The 21,159-nt window shown below is 37.2% G+C and overlaps 1 protein-coding gene and 1 long non-coding RNA gene across 9 annotated transcripts in view; one reads left to right on the top strand and one right to left on the bottom strand.

Annotated features, from left to right (window-relative positions):
• The window catches only part of MTUS2 (microtubule associated scaffold protein 2), a 763,366-nt gene that overhangs the window by 698,808 nt on the left and 43,399 nt on the right, over positions 1–21,159 (top strand). For all 8 annotated transcript variants that reach the window (XM_074303560.1, XM_074303559.1, XM_074303561.1 and 5 more), the window contains 2 exons: positions 3,684–3,898; positions 15,516–15,621. In XM_074303560.1, coding sequence (XP_074159661.1) covers positions 3,684–3,898; positions 15,516–15,621 — 321 coding nt within the window. The remainder of the gene's footprint in view (positions 1–3,683; positions 3,899–15,515; positions 15,622–21,159) is intronic.
• On the bottom strand, positions 153–8,350 carry LOC141563037 (uncharacterized). The gene is made up of 3 exons (XR_012488313.1): positions 8,198–8,350; positions 3,731–3,937; positions 153–791 (listed from the first exon to the last, which is right to left on the bottom strand). It is a non-coding gene; the product is annotated as an uncharacterized LOC141563037 (long non-coding RNA).

Below are 21,159 nucleotides of genomic sequence, written 5' to 3'. Positions count from 1 at the left end.
CATATTTTTTTACATAAGGGTAAAATGAGACAGGTTCTGCATCTTCAGAGGGCCTTAGAGATCAATACACATCTGTTTTTGTAAGACCTATATCTTTAAATAAATCACATTTAAAGACATAAAAATCATTCTTTTCCATGGATGTTTGAATTTGGGGGTAGCCTGCCAGCGCCTGATCCGTATCATCGGTTTACGTATTAGGAAAATGAGTTCATTGAAGTTAAAATGGCTAGGCTCCTAACTTAGGATGGATCAGTTACCCCAGCTCTCCTTTCTCCAGCAGCTGCCTTCCACCTGACTACTGTAGCCCCTGACATTACTTGTACTTCTCTGGAATCCCACTGACAGCTACAATCACATATGACCCAGAAGCCAAGAGAATTTAACTTTTCACTGACTTGTGGTGGGCTTCTTACCATGTAAATGGGCCTCTGCTGAGAGCTTTGCTCAGCGAAGATGTCTGTGTTACCTGCAGTCATTTCCTTCGGGTCCCTCTGGGGATCTATGCCCCCATCCATGCAGCCAGTCCCTCCCTGGCACAGACCACAGTTTTATGAGAGGCTATGCTTTAAAAAAAGAGTCAGCCTCTGTTGGCCAGCATCTGAGGTAATTCTCTGAACAAACTGAGCCAGGTTCGGTCCCAGAGTTGTCCCCAGACTAGTAGGTATTCGGTGCTTTTCCCTTGAAAGTATCTGCTGCAGCTGGGGCTCTGCGGGGACAATTCCAAGCCACAGGAGACATTCCAGGAGAACAGTAGTGGGAGACTCAGGCTCTAGAACCAGGGGAGGGAGCTGGAAAATAGACAAGTATACATTAAACGCCTTGGAACAATTTGGCCAAAACCTAGGGCTTGTCTCCGAGTGCTGGAAAAGGGGGGCGGAAGTCCAGAGAGGGTAGCTAGGTGGCACAGTGCATAAAGGGCTGGGCTGTGGCCAGGAAGACTAATCTTTCCAAGTTCAAACTAGTTACTTAATCCCGTTTGCCTCAGTTCCTTATCGGTAAAAATGAGCTGAAAAGAAAATAACAAACCACTCCAGTATCTTTGGCATTAACACCCCCAAAAAATACTGCCAAAGAGTTAATTTAATACACATGTACCAGGCACTGTAATAAGTGCTTTATAAATGTAATTTCATTTAATCTTTACAACAACCCTGAAAGGTAAATTCTATTAGCATACCCATTTTATAGCTGAGGAAACTGAGGTTAACAAAGGTTAAGTGACTTGACCAGATTTGTATTCAGGTCTTCCTGAGTCCAGGCCCAGCACTCTATCCACTGCATCACCTATCAGCTAGCTGCTGCCTCTACCTACCCAGAAACTGAGGGTAATTATGATGTGACAAGAGTTCAGTGATTTTCACTGATTTATTATCACACACTTGTTAAGCACCTAATGTCTGTGAGGCACTGTGAAAAATTATATCATTTTCAATGCATACACATTATTTGTTATCAGCTCATATTTACTATTTAAAACTAGCCGGCAGTAAATTGACTTTTCTGGCTGTCTGTTCTAATAAAGGGGTTGGACTAGTTGGTCTCTAAGGTTCCTTCCAGGCCGGGGTGTGTGTGTATATGTGTGAGAGAAAGACAGAGACAGAAAGAGAGACAGAGAGACAGAGACTGAGAGACAGTCAGAAAGGGAAAGAGAAAGGGAGAGAGAGACAGACAGAGAGAGAATAAGAGAGAGAGAGAATGAGAAAGAGATGAGAAAGAGAGACACAGAAACAGAGACAGAGAAAAGGAGTGAGAGAGGAGAAAAAGGGAGAGAGACAGAGAGAATGAGAAAGAGATGAAAAGAAATAGATTAGACAAAGAGAGAATGAAAAAGAGATGAGAAAGAGAGAAGGGGAGAAGTATTCTTATCCACTCAAAATCTGCTGTAAACCATAGAGTTCCCTGACTTCCTGTGGTAATGATTTTTATTGCCAGAATTTACATCTCTGGGAACAACAGTAACCATATTTCACCTGAATAAAAAAGAAGAATCCAGTTGCCTGATGCTCTTAAATTAATGTTCATTAATCTCTATAGTAGAAATGTCCCAGTAGATCAATTTTTTAAAGTTCACAGGAGGCAAGAGCATATGTATTTCTTCAAGGACTTCTTTATAGGAATCCCTTCTATCTAGCCTTTGTCCCCATATTGCTTTTATTGCCCAGTATCTTCTACAGTCTGATGAGTTATGACCCTATCATGAACTCATCTAAAATGATTAATAATCATCACTTTAAAATATAACAGCAATTGGAAATGTGGGGGAAGAATCATGGTAGCCAACAAATAACGAATGCTATTCATCTCCTTTTCTGGTGAATCTCACACTTTCCCCAAATTCCTCCATCCTCCAGTTTCATAATAGTACTATGTGGTTTAGATCCCCCCTTAGAAGGGAATCAAACCTGGGTGCTAGCTAGAAAGGCAACCCTTCCCTCTGCCAGTATTCTGGTAAATCTGATCCAAAGACTTATAAAGGCATATCGCCTTGAGTAATTCCTCTGATCTCATAGATCAGACACAAAGATACTTAGAAAAATTCAATGGGCTATCCTCTTCCCAATGGAATTGCTGTATTCCTATAATTTACAGTAAGCCATCCAAGGGCCAGCCCCGCTCATTTTTTAAAGGCTCATCATCAGGGAGCAAGTCACCAGGCATTGATACTTGTTGGCCACAGAAACTCATGAAGTTCCTCTGCTGAACTATGGAGGGCTAGCGATCTGAGATAATGCTACACTCACTGATGAAACTACAGGTCCTTAAAGGATTCAGATAACTGGATGTAAACGTAGAGGGATTCACAGATGTAGGTCTATGCCCATATGCTTTACAAAGTCAGTGCTCCAAAATCCAGGTGGTATAACCCAATGTTATCCACCTCAAATAGAAATGGGGGCCACTAAACAATATATAAAAATCTCTGTGTGCTGCACATTGACTTAGGAAACCACATATTAATATTATCCCAATTTTGTTAATTTTTTTATTTTGTAAAATAGTTCCCAATTCCATTTTAATCTGGTTTGGTGCACTTGGGAGTTCTATGGGCCAGATGCAGCCTTGGGGCCATGTGTTTGACACCACTAATATAACAACAACAATGTTGTGGGAAAGGCACTTGGCAAAGCATAAAAGCCAAATAAATGTGAATTATAGTAAGTGGCAATGGGAGAATAGGCTTTCCCTTCAGGAAAACTTGGGCCCAAATCCTGCCCTTGACACCTACAGGCACAGGCAAATCACTTCATCTCCTAATGCCTCAAGACAGCTAGGCTTGTCATTATGTCAATAAAATCTTGACTTTTTGAAGGCAGAATTATCCTTTTTTACTTTATAGCCCTGATGCCTAGCACAATTGTCTAGCATGTGGTGAATACTTAATAAAGGTTTGTGATTGATTCCTTCATTCATCTTGGTCCTGTAGCCTAATTAGGTGGCTGGAATTCTTTTCTGAGAAACATTTTTCATTTGGCTTTTTTGAGTGAGGAGGGATTTGTGGGAGCCATTTTCCTTTGGATAAGGTCTTCTTCCTCTTTGGGCATCTTCACCTAACCAGCTAAATCTCTTATTTTATATTTATGATGATGCTCTCACTTATCCTACAAATGCAGCTGGGATAAAGCTATTTCACAGATTTCTGTTCTTATTTTTTAAAAAATTCTGTTATCCTTTCCCCACAGCCTTCAATACAGCCAAATGTGAGAAATTACAAAAAGAGAAAGAGGACCTGGAGAGAAGGTTTGAGGACGAGGTGAAGAGACTTCGTTGGCAGCAGCAGGCTGAGCTTCAGGATCTGGAGGAAAGATTGCAGCAGCAGTATGTGGGAGAGGTGAAACGCCTGCAGGAAGAACACCAGATGCAGCTAGCCAGACTGACGTGTCAGCACCAGGAGCAGGTCAGCACTTTGGAACACTGGGGAACTGGCTCTCCTGAACTGTGGACAGAGTATAAAGGGGAGGGGAGAAGAAGGGGAAAACCAACACAGTTTTACAGCAGCTAGCTGGCTCAGCCTGGAGTCTCACCTTCCTGAGTTCAAATGTGACCTCAGACACTTAATAGCTGTGTGACCCTGGGCAAGTCACTTCACTCTGATTGCCTCAGTTCCCTCATCTGTAAAATGAGTTGGAGAAGGAAATGACAAACCAGTCTAGTATCTTTGCCAAGAAAACCCCAAATGGGGTCACAAAGAGTTGGACACAACTGAAAATGACTGAATAATAACAAAAAGACATAGTTTTAACAAGACTTATGCATTTGTTCATTGAATGAGCAAACATTTATTAAGAATATTTTCTTGGAGGTACAGTGTTGAATTCCATTAGAACACAAAGGAAATTAGAGGTCATTCTTGCTATTTTTAGAGAGATGAAGGGACTGATGTTGCAAAAAACATCTCGAGGGGACATCCAAACATAGTAGCCAGGAAAAGGAAGAAAAACTAACAAGAATCTGAGAGGGAGTAGCCATATAGAGAGTGGATCAGAGAATTAGGAAAGTTCTGAATCATTAAAACCAAGAAAGGAAAAAGTCAAGGAGGGATTGGTCAGTAGTAGATGGTTCTGAAGTCAGAAGACCTTTAAGCTCTGACTCTCCCACTTGTTTCCAAGGTGCCTTTTTGTTGCTGTTGTTATTTTAAATTTAAATTGGAATTAATCTTTTTGGTTTTCTTATGAGAAGACATAAATTAAATCATACAAATTGAAAAAGTGTAGGTGGGTTGGAATTACCATCATTGGAAAGAATGTCTAAATTGATATACTCAAAATCCAATAGAATATTGGAGTATTGACAGTTTTTTAAAAAATTCTATTTATCTCAAGTCATATATTACAAATGCTCATGGGCAGCAATTTGTTGCCTGTACACAAATAGGCACATATAGTTTGTATATTTATATATTTCCTTGGGATTATTCTTTGTCTGCTTTATATACATTTATATATGTATATATACATAATATATATTTTATAGCTCACAGAATCCCATAATGTCAGTGTTGGAAGGAATTTAGAATCCATCCATTCCAACCCACATCTAACCAAAAATGTTGGCTACCTAACAAATGGTCATCCAGTCTTTTTATGGGAAAGTCATTTGTTCCTGAAGAAACCCAGAACACTTTGGAATCACTTCAAACATCAGTTAGTTTTTCCTCTGAGCAAAGCTTAAATCTGTTTCTTTGCATCTTGCATCCATTGTCTTTGGTAGTTGTGATTTGAATAACATTTAACTTTTGTATTATGAAAACTATTTCTAAGCAAAATTAAAGACCAGCAGTATTTACAGTAGTATCTTTGATATGTTCATATTTATATATTTTTTTCTTATCTCTTTGCTGTCAGAATCCTTAATAGGCAATCGTTTGTTTGTATTTCAATATGTTAAAACATAACAGATTTAAGAAATTCTATATTTCATACATTTAACTAATTCAGATTGGCCATCTCCCCAATTTGTCAAATATGTGCAATTTTAGTGGAATATGAATTAGTAACCAGTTTCTAAGTGGCCCAGTGGAGAATACTACTCCTGGAGTCAGAAAGATTTGAAATTAAATCCTGCTTCAACCACTTACTAGATGTATGACCTGGGAGAGTCACTTAAGTTCAGTTTTCCTCAGTGCCCTCTTCTGTAATAGCACCTACCTCCCAAGTTTGTTATAAGGATCAAATGAGATATTTGTCAAGTATTTTGCAAACTTTCAAATGGTATATAGATACTAGCTCTTATAATTATTATTATTTATTTCCATTTGCAGGACAGAATAAATTCAACCAAGTAGTTAATTCTTCTACTGATTCCCATTTCCACAAGCAAAAGGCAGGTCTAAAAAAATAAAGCAGTAATAAATGGTCATGTTCTATTGAAAATTGAAAAGTAATTGAAATTAACTAATTGAATTGAAATTAATTGAAAATTGCTCTTTCCAAGTTCACTGGTGACCTCTTACTTTCTAAATCAGATGGCCTTTTCTTGATCTTCAACCTCCCTGATCTTTATTATTATAAATATAGAGCTGGAAAAAACCTTAAAAGCTATCTCCTCTAACCCAATCATTTTACAGATAAGGAAACTAAGACTCAAAGATTAGAGTGATTTGCCTAAGCTCACACAGGGACTTTTATTTCTATCCTTTATCCCTAATAATAACATGACTTTCAAATGCTTTCCTGAATTATTAAGTATATCACTGTCCCTTGGAAGTTCCAGCAGAAGATGAATAGGAAAGGGAAAAAATGATGAATCTCAAGTCATATTTTCTATTCATGCGATTTGTGCATTAACAATCAGCAATTAGATGTTTCGGTAGGAAAAGCATCACACTTGGAGTCAGGAAGAGCTGAGTTGAAATCCAGCTTCAGACATTTACTACTCGTATGACTTTGGCAGGTCACTTCATCTCTGTCTGCCTCGGTTTCTTCCCAGGATTGTTGTCAGGATCAAATGAAATACTTGTAAAAGGCACTTAGCACAGTATTTGTACACTGTAGGTACTAAATGAAGGCTTATTTCTCTTCCTACCAACCCTGCTAAAAAGTCTGATAGAAGAAGATTGGAATGAATAGCTAAAGTGAGGCTTTGGATTTCATGGATCATGCATCCAGCTCAAGTTGCTGTTGTCATGTGACCCCTATCTTATTACCATGGACAATATGGAAATGTTAATATTGACTTAGTGGGATAATGGCATTGCTGCTCCTCAGGAGCTTTCAAGACCTAATTAGCCAGTTTGTTTTCTATTCACTTTCTTTTCCAGTAATGGGTAAGAGGAGTCTGTGTTTTTCCACATGGCATTTTCTAAAGCTAAGGATATGCTTTAATTAGAAATATTCTTAAATTAGATTGACTCCCAGCTTCAATAGATTTTACCCGCAAGATAACTCCAAGCAACTTGCTTTCTGACTTTGCCAGTCCATTATAAATTAGTGTGAATTGAGCTATATTTCAAGGAGAAAAAGCTTTTCTCTCCAAGGTCAGTGTAATAGATGGAGTCTTTCAAGAAGTAGGACATTTCATCTCTGATACTCAGTCTGGGAGGGAGCCTGGAGGGAGAACTCTCTGAGGAGAGCTTGTGCTGCTAGGCTTTTTAAGTGAGCTTGAATCTGACACTTTACAACAAAATAATGGCTATTATATGTGTTTATTCAAGTCATCTTTCACTCCTTCTAAAACTACCCCTTAGTATAAACATCCCTTTCTTGAGTTATATAAAACACACTCTCAAATACAAAAAGAGTAAACTTTTCCCGTTTTTTATTTCTTTCTCTAACTTTTATTAGGAGGCTACCTTTTTGTGACATTCCTTACTGCTCACCTTTCCCTGGGGCAGCCTTTGGGCATTCACTAGACACTGGTGTCTAGGCTGCTCAGCATTCAGGGCTGAGAAATACCTACTCCTACCTGAGAAAAACCTGTCAAGGGTTGGAAATGTCTAACTCTGTACATTCCTAAAATAATCTATTAATGCTTTCCTTTTTTAAATGTCTTACATCCCTAAATACCCATCATTATTGCCCCCTTGGGAAGATATATGCAGCCTAACACTATATCACCATGTCACTAAGAAGAGTCCTATGCCTCTGCTCCCAAATCAAATCTCACCTCTACAATAAGCTTTTACCAACCTCTCTTACTGGTGCCTTTTTTCTCATATTTCCTGTTTACCTTGTATAGAGCTTGTTCTTACTTTTAATTTTTCTTATTTGTTACTTATTGTCTCCCCTCGTTACATTGTAAACTCTTTGAGGGCAGGAACTGTTTTTTGCCTCTTTTTTGTCAGTCAATAATTATGGCAAATTTAGCACTGCTCATTGAAGTCAAATACTTGGGTAGCCATTATGCTTTTTTCCTGGGATTCCTAATTGTGTCTTTTGCTCACCAGATTGTAGGATATGCCCAGATTCTCTCACTTTAGGCCTTTCTGCCTAACTAACAAATTGGCTTTGAATGGATGCAGGGGACTTTCTCCATTTTATTACATTGTGTCTTGAGTTGTGTTAAATTGACAAACAGTCAATCAACAAACTTTTACTATGCCTCTACTGTACAAAAGCTGCATTAAATCAGAGAATTATAAAGACAAAATTGAATGGTATCTAGTAGGAGAAACAACATGAAGAGAAATAAATATATACAAAATAAATAAAAGATAATTTCAGAAAGGTGACATTAGCAGTTAGAAACCAGAACATACCTCATCTGGGTGATGTATGCAGAAAAAAACCCGGCTTCTTCTGTCATCAGATAGAATGAGATCCTAGCAGGTCACCAGTACATGGAGAATAAAGTCAAACCATCCACAGGGCTCCATTCCTTTAAACTGGGAATAAGGAAGCAATGGGATGCTAAAGTTCCTGTTTTCTAGGCTCTGGTGTGATAGGCACAAGACACACACCAAAGAGTGTTACAGTATAATGAAACATTCTTGGTAGAACTGCTGCCTGCTTGAGAGCAGAAGTCTGGCTATCATGACAGAGAGAGAAAAAAGAGGGGAGAAAAATCTACTTGTGTCTGGAAAGAAAACGTAGGGAGATGTTGCAACAGAGTGTGTGAGACATTCCTGTGGTTTTACTTCCATGCCATTTGTTTCATCTGATACAGTCATAGTTTTCTCTGACAAAAATGAGAATTTAATATAATTTGGGTTCATTTCATAAATTAGGCAATAATAGAATAGAGCCCCCATTTATTTCTTCACGCTAAATGTAAATCTTCTCTAAATGAATTAACCAAGGCTTCTGATAAAGGACATGAGATAATTCTGTAAAGAGCTTAATGAAATTACCCCAGCATCTCTAGGGACTACAGCCTTGTTGTTATGCTTGTCCTATAATTCAGCACAAGTGTGCATCAAACAGCTGTGGGAACGAATGGTATTATTGGCAGTAGCTGGTTTGTTATATAGAATAAGCATGTGTGCCATCACTTATTAAATAGGATACTTCTCATGATAGTAAAGATATGTTCTCGCCTCTTTAACCTAAAAGAGAGAGCATTGGCAGTTTGATCTAATTTATGAATACCATCAGGAGCAATTACTCACTGGGCCCCTAGGAGACTAAAGGTAAAGGAAAAAAAAGTGGTATGAAGTCTGCTAGATCTGCCAGACATTGGTAATAGTTAAGAGTAATTAGCATCTGATATTTATTTTCTGATCCAGGGTTGATAAGATAATTTTGTGTTTGTGATGTGTCCATGTCCTACTCACAATATAGTCTTGAGCCCTGAACTTGAAATCTAAACACCTAGTTTAATTCTGGATGTTATCAACATCACAATTTCTCTGGGCTTCATTTTCCCTCATCTATCAAATGGAAATAATAATTGCACTCCTGACCTTACACATTTATGAGAAAGTGATTTTTAATTGTATAGTGCTGTATTAATATAACATTTTCCCCTTCTCCACTTTACTTTTACTGTCAATGTGTCGTACAGTGTTGACTTCATGTTTCCCCATTACATTATGTATATAGCACTGTTTCTATAGGGGAAACTACCCTGATAACATTATTTCACATCATGTATGTTTTTGTGTAACCAATTAATGCCATTAATTAATACTTATTCCTTTTACTATGCTTTTCAAGAACAACTTAGATTATAAGACCTCAGTCTGAGTTATCTACTGGTCTTTGTATTAGTGAGACACCAGCATATCCCCAGTTAGAAAATAATCAGGAGATATGAGAGGAGAGTGATAATTTTCTGACTTTGTGAAGAAATGCTCCCAAAAGAGGGAAAGTGGCCCAATAAAACAAGTCAAGGATGGTATAGTGAGTCTGGCACATTGGTCTTTTCTCTGAAACATGATAGGTAGTGATTCTTTAATGTCCCCAAAGATCTATGAACTTCTAAACTGCTGATAGCAGTAAGACTTAATTTCAATTTTAGCTCAAGTGTTCCCATTAACTTCATTCAAAAACTCTCAGCCAAGACAGTGGATAATTAGTAATTGTTCTAGCTAAACAGCATTGCAGTGAATCAATATTTCATTAATAATAATTCCTTGGAGTATTTGTGGATATATTCATAGTAGTATTCTATCACTATGCAATCAAAGGCACACCACACAGCAAATCATGAGTGAAAGCAACAAGCTTTAATAAAGATTACTAACGGATGCATATAGACTGTCAAGGGGATATGGGATCATTCTTCAAAACGATGTCTTGTCACTATCTCATTCTGGCTCTGTGCCTGGAGTCTCCTAGCCTGGAACATACCCACCCCTGCGGCTTTCTCAACCTGAAATATCACTGTCAAATCCTTCCCTTCTCCCACTGGTGAATTCTTCCTGGTGCCTTCCATTTGTAAAAGGATATAAGCTGGCCTTCATTCTCTTCCCAGCCCTTTTCCTTCCCTCTGAGCTTGAAAACCATAGCCCTGAATCAGGTACATTTATGCCCCATACCACACTCCCACTTTTCACATTTCTTTTGTGAGTTGGGACCATCTTTTTGCTTATTTTTATAGCCTTAGTTCCTGGCATAGTGTTTGGCACATAGTAAGTACTCAATAAATTCTTGTTTCCTTCCTTTCTTCCTTCTGTAGCTTAACTTTTCTGTTCATCCCTTCTTCCCCACAACTTAATATACAGAGAACAGAAGGAAATGAATGTTTTAGTGGGACGTGCTGAATGATTTTGCATTTTGCCATATGATCTGCTTGTCTCCAAATAATTTGTGGGCTGTTGTAGGTTACAGATTTAACTGATATCAATAAAACTGATATCAGGAGAAAAACCTATTTCTGTTTTCTGCATTAATCTGAGGCGATTCATTTCTGCACTGATCTAAAGTAGCTTTGAGATAGTGATGTTCAAAAAAAAAAATAATAACAACCCTTAAATAAGATTGGAATGATTAAATAGTATCATATTCAGCCTTTCTGCAGAGAGGAAGAGAGAGATGTTGGGCCTCAAAGAAAATATTGCTTAATAAACAAGAATGAATCATAGCAGGTGTCTGTCCTCACTATGTTCTAAAATTCAGCTAACAATAAATAGCAGCAATGTTGCATTGTGAACTTTGTTGATGCTGCTGCCTTGATAAATAAGGTTCTCATCTATGTCATCTTGGCTGTTGTTCAGTCATTTTTCAGTCACATTTGACTCTTTGTGAGTCCAATTGCAGTTTTCTTGGCAAAGATACTAGAGAGGTTTGCCATTTCCTTTTCCTTTCATTTTACAGTGAGGAAACTGAGGCAAGCAGGGTTAAGTAACACCCCCGGTCACACAGATTAGGAGATGTCTGAGGCCAGATTTAATCTGAGGAGAATGAGTCTTTCAGACTCCAGACACAGCATTCTATCCAGTGCAAGTCACTTAGCAAAGAAGAATTCAGGTAAATTCTCCCCAGAAAGTATAGTACCCTGAGAAATTTTTCTGTTTCAATACACATATTATATATGTATATACATAAATAAATATACATGTATTGTGAATATATTTGTATATGTATTTATGTACTAGTCAATATAGTAATATAAAACATGCATTGGAGAACATACATGTGTATGCACATGCACATATATGATATATGTGTGTATATTATTTATACTTATATATATATATTTATATGTAGCTCTGTCTTAATAATAGAAGCTTAGAGATTGTGATGTCTATATAAAGCCCTGGATGGCATAGTATGAATTGTTCCTCAGATTGAGGGATTCAAATATCTTCTGAATTTTAAGAGAAACAAGAAAATTCAACTTTATGTAGTATTTTAAGTTTTACAGAATACTTTGCTAACAGCCCATTGGAAGCACAAATTTCCATTTTATTGATAAAAAAAATAAACTGAAGCTCAGAAGTTGTAACTTACCAAGGGTTACTACATTAATATTAGAGCTAGAATTTGAACTTGTGTTCAGTTCTCCAAAGTAAATCAGTTCTCTAAACAAAGAAGTCGTCTTCATTCTTTTTCCTTTGTACCTCAGTTTATCTCCATCCAGGAAAGAAAAAGCCTCTTTACAAACAATTCCATATGGAATGATAGTATATAACATTGAGGAAACCCCTGCTCTGCCTGTCTTCTGCTTTGTATCAAAGCATATAGTCAGACTGAGTTCAGCCCTGAACCTCTTGTTTCTAATGAGAATGTTTAGGTTTCCTTTTCTCACTTTCTTTGGCTTGTTAAACTCCATTTCTGGCACCACTAAGACAGATTTAGTTTAAGTTATGACTTATATTTAGGGTTTCTCAAAGAAGGGGGAATGGAACCAATGTACCATATGAATCAAGTTTGAGCAGATAGGTAATTTATTCTTTCACATGAAAAAAATAAGCTAGACACATTACATTAATAGAACAAGTTAACATAGGATTCGGTAACAATTTTCAGCTCCTATTGTATCTGCTGAGAGGCTGATAATTAAACCTCATTGGAACATAAAGCAGTTTACAGGACAACGAATTAAGCATTTTATGTTTTATTTCATCTTTGCACTATCCAAATCACTAGTAGTACATGACTGGTGGTAAAAAACGTTCAAGTTTGGGACAGTTCCTTTCATGCTGGTGAGTCAGCTGTAATAATAACCAGCTAATTTTCAGCTGGGACCTGATGGGACTCAAGACCTGTAGTTTAAATTAGAAAATAACAACCGTAAAATAAACAAAACAGGCAGTCCCAATCCAGAAGTGAGCTTGTTTAGGAAAGACATTTGTGAGCCGTGTGCTCACAGTTGCATGGAGACTGGAGGCTGGAGCAAGCTCCCCTTTCGCCCCATTCCCTTTTGTGGAAGTAGCTCATGGTGTGAACAGCAGCCAGAAGCAAAGGGAGAGGCTGAGGAAGGCAGAGCATCTGCACAGTCAGTAATTAAAGGAACACTACATCATCTGGAAATGAAAGCCCCTTAGCCCTGACTCAGCTCATCCCCAAGACTACAAACGGCAACTGTGAGCATGCTCAATGGGATGGCCTCGATAGGCCAATTCAATCTCACCTCAGCCGTTAAACTGTCACTTCAAGATTCTTGAGCCTCTGAAAGATACAGTAACTGAATTATAGTCTCTGGGGGGAAACTAATGAATATGGTGTTACACTAGCAAGACCAAGGTTGGAACTTTGGCTCTTCCCATTGTCCCTCTCTTGTGTTTATAGTGTCTCTGTCTAGGCCCTCGCAGATGACTCCCTAATTAGGGCTGTGGAGAAGCAGACCTCTCTCTAAGGTCTGCTTTGCAGCTTGCTCATTAGATCCCTCCATCCTCTCTCCTCCACAGCCCCGCTTGTGTTCCCTCGTATCCAGAAGCAGATCACGCCCTAGGGATCCCCCATGAATGAGACTGGAGGCAAGTGCTTAACCCAAATGAGGAGGGATGCATACCTGCTACAGCTGTAATATAAAATAGAAACTAATGTGCAGGAAAGGTACAAAATGCATGGGAATGATTCTGACTGGGGCAGAGTGGGGAAATCAAGGAAGGCTTCATGTGGAAGCTCTCATTTGAGTTGATCCTTGAAGGAGGAGTAGGAAAAGATAAGTTGGTGTTAGTTAATTTAATGAAATTAATTAGATTTGGTGTTGTAAAGTGCAGTAAGGAGTGAAGGAAATAAAGAAATAGTCCACTTAGTCTTGAGAATAGAATCTATAAAGGGAATTCATTTAGCTAGAAAGGTAGGTTGGAAGCTGATTATTGAAGGTTTAAAAGGTTTAGAACCAGAAAGAACTTTCAGGGTCATCAAGTCCCATTCATTCATTTTATAAAGAAACAGATCAAGAAAAGTTTAAATTGCTTTCCCAAAGGCCTACAGATATTAAATGGCAGGGTAGGGTTAGCATTTGAACTTGGATCATGATTCCAAATCCGGAATTCTTTCCACTACATTGCATTGCCTATGCCAGAGTCAGGACTTTATTTATCAAACACTAGGGAACTGTTTAAAGTCTATTAAAATGATGAATGATGTGGATAAGACTGTGGGTTAAGATGATTAATCTGGAAGCCATTATATACAGGTTGCATTGGAGGGGAAGAGACAGAATGTGGGAAACCAATCATTTTGGTGCCCTCATCAGTGCCCCAAGTAAGAAGTGAGAGTAGCAGCCATAGGAATGGAGAGGTACACACTAGTCCAAATAAAAGCATGGAAAATTTCAGTGTCCATATACAAGTAAGGAGGCAGACTTGCTCATGCATTTAGATGTTGGCAAACAATAAATACACCTGACAGAGCCAAAAAGAGACCTCAGAGCAGCTATTGAACCTTCTATCCAATATATTTCTCAATCAGCAGGATATATGTGAAATAAAGGAACTGTGATGTAGTTAATCACATCAAGAGAGGTCAAGCGCCCATGACATCTTAAAAGGGAGGAGTAACTATGGAGGGGTACATACAGAACAGTCATCCTGGAGTTAGAAGATCTGAATTCAAATATTACCACTGACGCTTATTACCTATAAGTAAGCCTCCCTTGGACCTGTTTCCTTGTTTATAAAAAGAAAGGATTGTACTAAATGCCCTCTGAAGTCCCTTTCAATTCCAAATGTAGAATCATGATCAATACCATATTCTTACCCTTAATTCATGTGACAGGTCCTTATTTATTTGTGCTGTTGTCGATCTGTCATTGACAGAATTATAATGCATAACAACTTTTCAAAAATCTAAAGACCTAAAAGACAGATAGCATTGTCCTAAGACAGCTGCCCCTTTTATGCTGCTGCCTCATGTACTGTAATATCCACAAGCCCCCTACTTATCTCTACCATTTTGGGATAGATGATGAGGCAATTATATTATAATAATTTAGTATTTACAAATGCTTTAGGGTCTGCAAAGCACTTTATAATTTATACTTATCATTTAGTCTTCACAAGCATTCCTGTGAGATACAAACTATTATTATCCCAATTTTTTTATGGATGAGGAAACTGACACAAAGATTAAGTAACATGGCCATTAGGGACCTGAGGCTGAATTTGAACTTGAACCTTCACTCCCTGGTTTATCACTCTAGTCACGTACCACCTAATTTGTTACTTCTTCTAATGATTTCCCTACAGCAACAAGTCATATTTGTAGAGTACTTAGGCCCTTTCCTAGGACTGCCACACCAGCACCAATTCTATCTCTCATTCTGCAGTGTATTTGGTCTTTCATTGAGCTAGAAGACAACTGGTCCCCATTCTCCATGTGCTACATAGTCATATATGATGCTTTCATTCACTGACCATTGATGTTTCAATTGTGGATAAATGATAAAAATTAGGGTGTTGGATTAGGATCCCAGCTGAACTCCAGAAGGGACCCCAGAGACCTTCTAGTCCAATTCTCTCATTTTATGGCTGAGAAAAGAGAGAACATGGAAATCTGGGTAACCTGCTAAAGACCACAATGGTCTAATGTTAAGTGTTCCATGTAGGACTTGAATTCTCAGCTCTGCTGCATCTCACTCTCTTGAATCTGTGATTTCTCACCCGACAATGATATTGATGAAAAACACCAATCATCTGCCTCTCTGAAACTCCCTGACTCTTGTTTTTGCTGCTCTTTTTCCAGGTAGAAGATATCTCAGCTACCCACGAGGCTACCTTGTTAGAGATGGAAAACAACCACTCTATTGCCATTGCCGTCCTGCAAGATGACCATGAACACAAAGTTCAAGGTAATGCTTGACTTGTATTTCACTCTGGGCTTTGTAAGCAAAACCCTCAATTAGAACGTGTGCTCTTACAAACCCAATTGACTACATAGTCTGCCCCCAACTCTGTGTTTCCACCTTTGTATCATGTCCTACACATCAGCAACTATGGGAGAAGTGGGGAACCAGGCATGAATGTAAACATGTAGGCCCTTTAGGATTCAGGGACTTCCATTTCCAAAAGCAAAAGAGAGCAGGGTGGTAGATTTGGGAATTTTTAAAGGTGACAGTAAGCCCTTTTAACTCAATTCAGTTCCACAAATATTAATTGCATACTATGTGCCAGGTATTCTTCTAGATGCTGGAGATACAAAGATAAAATAATCCCCTCCCTTAAAGAACTTACCCATTTTACTTTTACAGTATTCTTGAAAGGTTTGATGGTGGGAAAATTAAGGTATTGGCTTTTTTTTTTTTATTTGTACCTAATAGTGTAGAGAACTCTCAGCTCATCAAAACATCCAACTCATAGCCTTGGAGAGTTATGATTCAAAAAGTGACCTATTCAAGGTCCCAGAGCTAGTTATGTCCCTTATCTGAGGCAGGATTTCAGACCAGACCTTCCTGACTTGAATAATATGGAATTGATGTGTGAAGGAGAGTGGATTTAAGTGAAGGAGGATTGTGATTAGTCATCAGCTGCTCTCTCCTCTGGAGCTGTTTGAGTCTGGAAGAAAGATATAGATCAGAAGCAATAGAGATGGTCCTGGATACAGTGGGAAACCTTGGCCTTTTTAAGCTAAGGTCTTTCTCAGGTCTCATTGCTCCCCTGAAGACATCTTTGTAGATGTCATTCCACTCGGAAAAACTATACCATGTGAATTTTTAAATTGAGGGGATCTGTACCTACTACACATTATCTACCAGGTATACTACTTTTGAAGAGTATCCCTTCTATGCTGCTGGCTCAAGTACCTTAATATATCCACAAGATCTCTGCTTATCTCTGCCAATTTGGGATGACACAGGGGACAATGAGGAGGCACACAGGAGAGAACTAGGTAATTACTAACTGATCATCATCAAGTCCTTTTCTCACTGTCTCACAAATCTTGCCAAGGGGAATTTTTTTTTCCAAAATGCCTTTTATCTCATTTCTAAGAGCTTGATTACTGATCCCACTCAGGTTTTACAAAAGCAAGATCTGGGTAGAAAGTGTGACTCTTTATTCAGACCAGTTCCTATGTAGGTTTGACATTTCATCAAAGGGTGACTGCAGTTCACAAATTTCATTTTGAAATACTTACCTGCTTAGGTCAAATGTGGAATGTATTTTTCTTGAGTAGTTTTCTCTAGTTTGTACTCTCTTCCCAGGTATACTGCATTTTATCCACTGATCTCCTTGGTTGGATGGCATATGTACTTCCCTTTAAAGATAAATTCACTTTTACTGGGCCTCTTCCCATAGGAAATTTATATTCTGTCCTTTGTCTTAAGAAAAGAAAGATCCCTGTGCAGAAGAACTTTGATATATCCATGTTCCTATTAATATCACTTATTATCCTTGTTCTTATTAGTAATATTTATTCATGTTGCCTACTTTTCATTTTACCCTTATTTGAACCTGTACAATGACTCTGTGGAATATTCAGATTTCCTAAGATCAAATCAGGTAACGCATGACTAAATACTTACCTGTTTTTTTCCCCACTTGTTCTTGTTCCTGGATTTCTTCCTAAGCAATTTTATTTTATATCCATTTAAAATTCTTAACAATCTGTCCTAAACTTATCTTTTCAGACTAATTCATCATTCCCCGTCACATACTCTAGATTCCACCAATTCAACATTTTATTCCCACCTTCAGCCTTTTTCATAGTCTGGGCCCCAAACTTTACAAGCTTTTCTTCTTCACTTTTCCCCCACTGGGATCCCTAAGTCCTTTTGAGACTACTTTGTGGTACCAGTACTTGCACAGGGCCTTTCCTGATCCCTCCCCAGCCCCAACATTCACTGTTCTCCCTCCCCAAATATTACTTTCTATTTACTTTGTACATAGTTGACATTTGATTATCAGTATCCATGTTATTTCCTTCATGAAAAAAAAAGGAGGATTCGAAGCATTTCATTGTTATCTTTCTATCCTCAGTGCCTGGGACTTGATAAGCACATAATAAAGTGTTGAATTAAATAGTATGGAATTGAGGCTTATTTATAGATAGAAAAATGCATTTTCAATTTTTAAAAATATTCATATTCATTTTTTTATAAAAGGAAAAGGAAACAGTACAAAGTTTATCTTTTTCATTTTTTCTCCTCCCATTATACTTGTCATGGTAGATTAAAAGTAAGGTATTTTTAAAACAGATTTTTACCATTTAAATGCTTTTTTATAGTTAAAATGCCATTTTTAAAAATTAGAAGAACAAGATAAGGTACATTTCAGCCTACATTTTAAGTATAGTCTAAATTAGGAGAATTCCTAAATTTAAAAAAAATGAAAAAAATTAATCATAAAAGATAAAATAGGTATTTTAATGACATGAAATTGGAAAGTTTTTTCATTAACAAAATGAACAAAACTGAGCTAAACATGGAATTAGTCAATGTAGAGATGGGGATTGGGAGAGAGGGATCTTTGCAACCAGTAGCTCTAACAAGATGACCTAGGGAACTAAGAGAAATATCTAATAACAAAAGCTATTTCCCAATTGATGAGGGGTCAAAAGATATGAGCAAATAGTTTTCAAAATGATGATTCAGAGTAGTTCCAACAATCTTCTGATGAAGAGCCATCAGCATTCTGAAAGAAGAGTGTAGGAACTGAGTGTGGTTCACAACATAGCATTTTTATTCTTTTGTTGTTGTTTGCTTGCATTTTATTTTTTTTTCTGTTTGATTTGATTTTTCTTGTGAAGCAAGATAATTGTATAAATATGTATGCATATATTGGATTTAACATATATTTCTATCATGTTTAACATATATTGTATTACTTGCTATCTAGGGGAGGGAGTGAAGGAAGGGGAAGAAAAATTGGAACACAAGGTTTTGCAAATGCTAATATTGAAAAACTATCCATGCATATGTTTTGAAAATTAAAAATTTAGTTCTCAAAAGAACTGCAAACTCTCAACATCCAAATTTGAGAATGCTCCCAATCACTAATAGAGAAATAAAAATCTACACTCTAAAGTTTGAAGTTTATTGACTAAGATGACAAGAGATATAATCAATGTTGGAGAAATTGTGGAGAGATAAGTTAACATACTGTTGGTATGACTCTAAATTAGTGCAAACATTCTAGCAAGCAGTGTGGAACTGTTCATCAGTCAAGCACTTATAATCAGCACTGAGCCAGGTAGCAGGGATGCAAATACAGTAGATGAAATAAGCCCTGTGTGTAAGGAGATTTTGTCCTGAAGGAGAAAAGAGAGTACTAAAATGTCCCTACTCAAATCTCACTGCTAAGCATGTACCCAAGAAAGACAGGTCCAATATACTCAAAATATTTGTAGCAGCAAAGAATAGACAAATAGGTTAGTTGCTGATAGCTTGCAGTTATAAATTGTAGTACAGGACTGTGAATATTGCTGTGCCATGAGAAATTACTTTAGAGAATAAAAGGCTAATACAAAGTGAAGTAATGGAACCTGTAAAACAATATATGGAATGAGTTCAACTTCAAATGCAAATACCACTACCACTACCCAAAGAGAGAAGAATGAGACTACATGCCATGCAATTATAGTGACCAAGTTTGAACCAGAAGTAAGGATAAAAAGGCATCTTCTTTCTTTGCAGAGGGGAGGGACTATGGATATGAAAAATTGGATTGATGTATTTAGTTTTTCTGTACTATTTTTTCCCCTCTTTTTTATCCTTCAATTATAAGGAGCTATTCTCTAATTGTGAAAGGAGACATGTTGAAAAATTAAAATGACATGAGCTATCAATAAAAGTGTATTATAACATTTAAAAGTGTATAATAACATTTTATTTAAAAGACTCAATGTATACTAAAAAAAGTATAAAAAAAAAATCAAATCAAACAGGAAAAAATAAGAAAAAATAAATAAAAGGCAAGTAAAGTATACTAATCAGCATCCAAACTGCTGACCAGTTCAGGAGCCAAACTCACTGAGAAATTAGAAGTCCTAGATATTTTCAGGAATACAGTGACTCAATACAATCTCAAAGGACTCATGATAAAATTCTTCTTCTTCTAGAAAAAAGAATTGATGGCATCTCAATACAGACCAAAGCATGTTATTTTTCCCTTTTCTTTCTTTCCTTCTGTCTTTCTTCCTTTCTCTTTCTTTTTTCCTTCCTTTCTTGTTTCTTGCTTGCTTGCTTTTGTCCTTTCTTTTGAACGATATGAGATGAGATCTTTCAAGACAATTGTGAAAATCGAGTAAGGCTTCATCAGATTCAGAGTTTTGAATAGGCCTGAAGGACTTTGAAGATTGAGTTAAGGGCTTACTTAAGTTCCCTTCTTGCTATCCTCCCATGACATCATTTCAGTCAAATATGGGCAACTATTACTTATTGATCAAGTTCAATTTCTTGGGTAGATCTCTTGTTTAGAATCTAAGATCTTCAGCCAGTGAGGATGAGGGTAGGTGGTGGGAGGGGGTATTTGCGTTAGGGATTAAAAGTGTTAACCTTGCCCCAGAAGGTGCTTCCTCCCTTCTATTGTGTGCTCAAAGGAGTGGGACGGCTGATTCTTGCAAGAACATACAATAAACTTTGCTTTGCTTCTAGAGATCTCTCCAGATTTTTTTTTTTATTAAATGGTGACCCCCTCACCATTTCTGTACCATATACTTTCTTTCTCCTGTAATGCGGAGAAACTGAGCAAGATAGATATTAGAGAATATTTAATAATTTATTAAATAATCCCACATAAATCCTCAGCATTTTTATACATTACTAACACAATCCAACAGCAAGAGATACAAAGAGAAACTCCATTCAAAATAACGGTCGATAGTATCAAATATTTGGGAATATATGTACCAAAGGAAAGTCAGGAATTATATGAGCAAAATTACAAAACACTTGCCACAAAAATAAAGTCAGATTTAAATAATTGGAAAGACATTCAGTGCTCTTGGATAGGCCAAGTGAATATAATTAAGATGACAATACTCCCTAAACTAATCTATTTATTTAGTGCTATACCAATCAGACTCCCAAGAAACTATTTTAATAACCTAGAAAAAATAACAACAGAATTCATATGGAACAACAAAAGGTCAAGAATTTCAAGGGAAGTAATGAAAAAAAAATTAAGTGTTGGTGGTCTAGCTGTACCTGATCTAAAACTATATTATAAAGCAATAGTCACCAAAACCATTTGGTATTGGCTAAGAAATAGACTAGTTGATCAGTGGCATAGGTTAGGTTCACAGGGCAAGATAGTGAATAAAAATAGCAATCTAATCTTTGACAAACCCAAAGATCCCAAATTTTGGGATAAGAATTCATTATTTGACAAAAACTGCTGGGAAAACTGGAAATTAGTATGGCAGAAACTAGGCATGGACCCACATTTAACAC

The sequence above is a fragment of the Sminthopsis crassicaudata genome, chromosome 3 (assembly GCF_048593235.1).
Source record: "Sminthopsis crassicaudata isolate SCR6 chromosome 3, ASM4859323v1, whole genome shotgun sequence".
NCBI lineage: Eukaryota > Metazoa > Chordata > Mammalia > Dasyuromorphia > Dasyuridae > Sminthopsis > Sminthopsis crassicaudata.
This window is presented reverse-complemented; position numbering and strand designations above follow the sequence as displayed.